Source organism: Pyxicephalus adspersus, chromosome 1 (assembly GCF_032062135.1).
Source record: "Pyxicephalus adspersus chromosome 1, UCB_Pads_2.0, whole genome shotgun sequence".
In the NCBI taxonomy this organism is placed as follows: Eukaryota; Metazoa; Chordata; class Amphibia; order Anura; family Pyxicephalidae; genus Pyxicephalus; species Pyxicephalus adspersus.
In genome coordinates, this window is record NC_092858.1 from 411307 (window position 1) to 412932 (window position 1626).

The following is a 1626-nucleotide window of genomic DNA, read 5'->3' on the forward strand; positions in this document are numbered from 1 at the left end:
AGAATGATCCTCCAAAGTGCAATCATATAGGTGAGTCATCAAACCAAACAGACACAAAGAGATATTTTAGTATATACAATATGTCAAACAAAGAATGGGGCAGACCGGTAGTAAAATCAAAGAAAAAAGTTAATTGATAGAACAGAATCAAGAAAACATTCTTCTCTTTGGTCATTAGATGGCTGTCTATGGTATAACTCCTGCATTGCAAGAAGAGCTTGACCATGAAATAATGTCAGTTTTTCCCCTTGTGGAACATTTTCAATACTTGATCCCGGATTTGCTTGGTTCTAAACCCATACACCAGTGGGTTCATCATTGGAGGCATTTGGAGGTAGGCGAGTGAAAAAAGAGAGTGAATACATGGGGGGATGTGTTTCCCAAACCTGTAGGCAAAAACTGTAAAGGCAACAGGGATATAAAAGAATGAGATGACACACACATGGGAGGAACACGTGCCAAATGCCTTAGACCGGGCCTCTTTGGATTGCAGTTTTAGCACAGCTTTAATAATGAAGATATAAGAAAATGTTATAGCAGAAACATCAAACGCAAATGCCAGGATCAATTGAGTAAGGCCGTAGATGCTATTGATGGTGAAGTTGCCACATGAGGCCTTTGCTATGGTCATGTGATCACAGTAAGAATTATTTATCACTTCATGTCCACAGTAAGGTAACCGGGCCACTAGATAGACACAAGGAGTGACCACAAACACCCCTCGTGCAACCAGAACTAAGCCTATTCGGGTGATCACTGGGCCGGTAAGAATGGTGGAGTATCTTAGTGGTTGGCGTATTGCAATGTAACGATCAAACGCCATGGCCACCAGGACTCCCGTCTCCATATAGCTGAGAAAATGGACAAAAAACATCTGGATGACACATCTACTAAAATGCACAATCTGAGAGTTCAGCCAAAAGATGGCCAACATCTGTGGAGCTACACAAAGAGAGAGCATGAAGTCTGTGATGGCCAACATTGACAGGAACACATACATGGGAGCATGGAGACCACGATCAGAGAGAATTATATATACAATAAGAGGGTTTCCTATCACAGAACATATAAACATGATGAACAATGGTGCCGAGATGACGGAATGAAAGCTTTCAAGACCAGGAACTCCGAGGAGGGTAAATGTCACAAATCTCAAATCTGTCGTGTTTACAGACATTGTTAGTTATAAGAAATCTCAGTTCCTGCCTTTCCTAATCCTTACAGCCAATAAATTATTTGTAAATATTTATTGTAATAACAAGATATTCATAATATTTTATATTCTGGAATATTTCACTGGCAGAATGAAGCCAAAGGTATCGGAGAATGTTCTCAGTAGGTGGGCAGCTGTGACCCCAGCAATACCCTGTGGAGAATAAGAGAGATATTGCACTTATTATAGCTGAAATAATATAACTTTATAAATTATATTACACCGGTCAACAAACATTTTATTGCCAAACAGATTAAAGTCATTCTAGTTTATGTTTGATGCACAGATTCCACATATGATATTGGTTTTGTTAGATTGGCTCTAGTTTGTGAAATAATGACCTCAATAATAACCTCATAGAAAACTAATGAAACATGAAAATTAAGCAAAATATAACTAGATATGCCTATGTA

The 1626-nt window shown here is 38.7% G+C and overlaps 1 protein-coding gene across 1 annotated transcript; it reads right to left on the bottom strand.

Moving 5' to 3' along the window:
- Nucleotides 1-235: 235 nt before the first annotated feature.
- On the bottom strand, nt 236-1177 carry LOC140321759 (olfactory receptor 52N4-like). The gene has a single exon (XM_072398547.1). It carries the CDS (start codon nt 1175-1177, stop codon nt 236-238), a length of 942 nt encoding a protein of 313 aa, XP_072254648.1.
- Nucleotides 1178-1626: the final 449 nt, after the last annotated feature.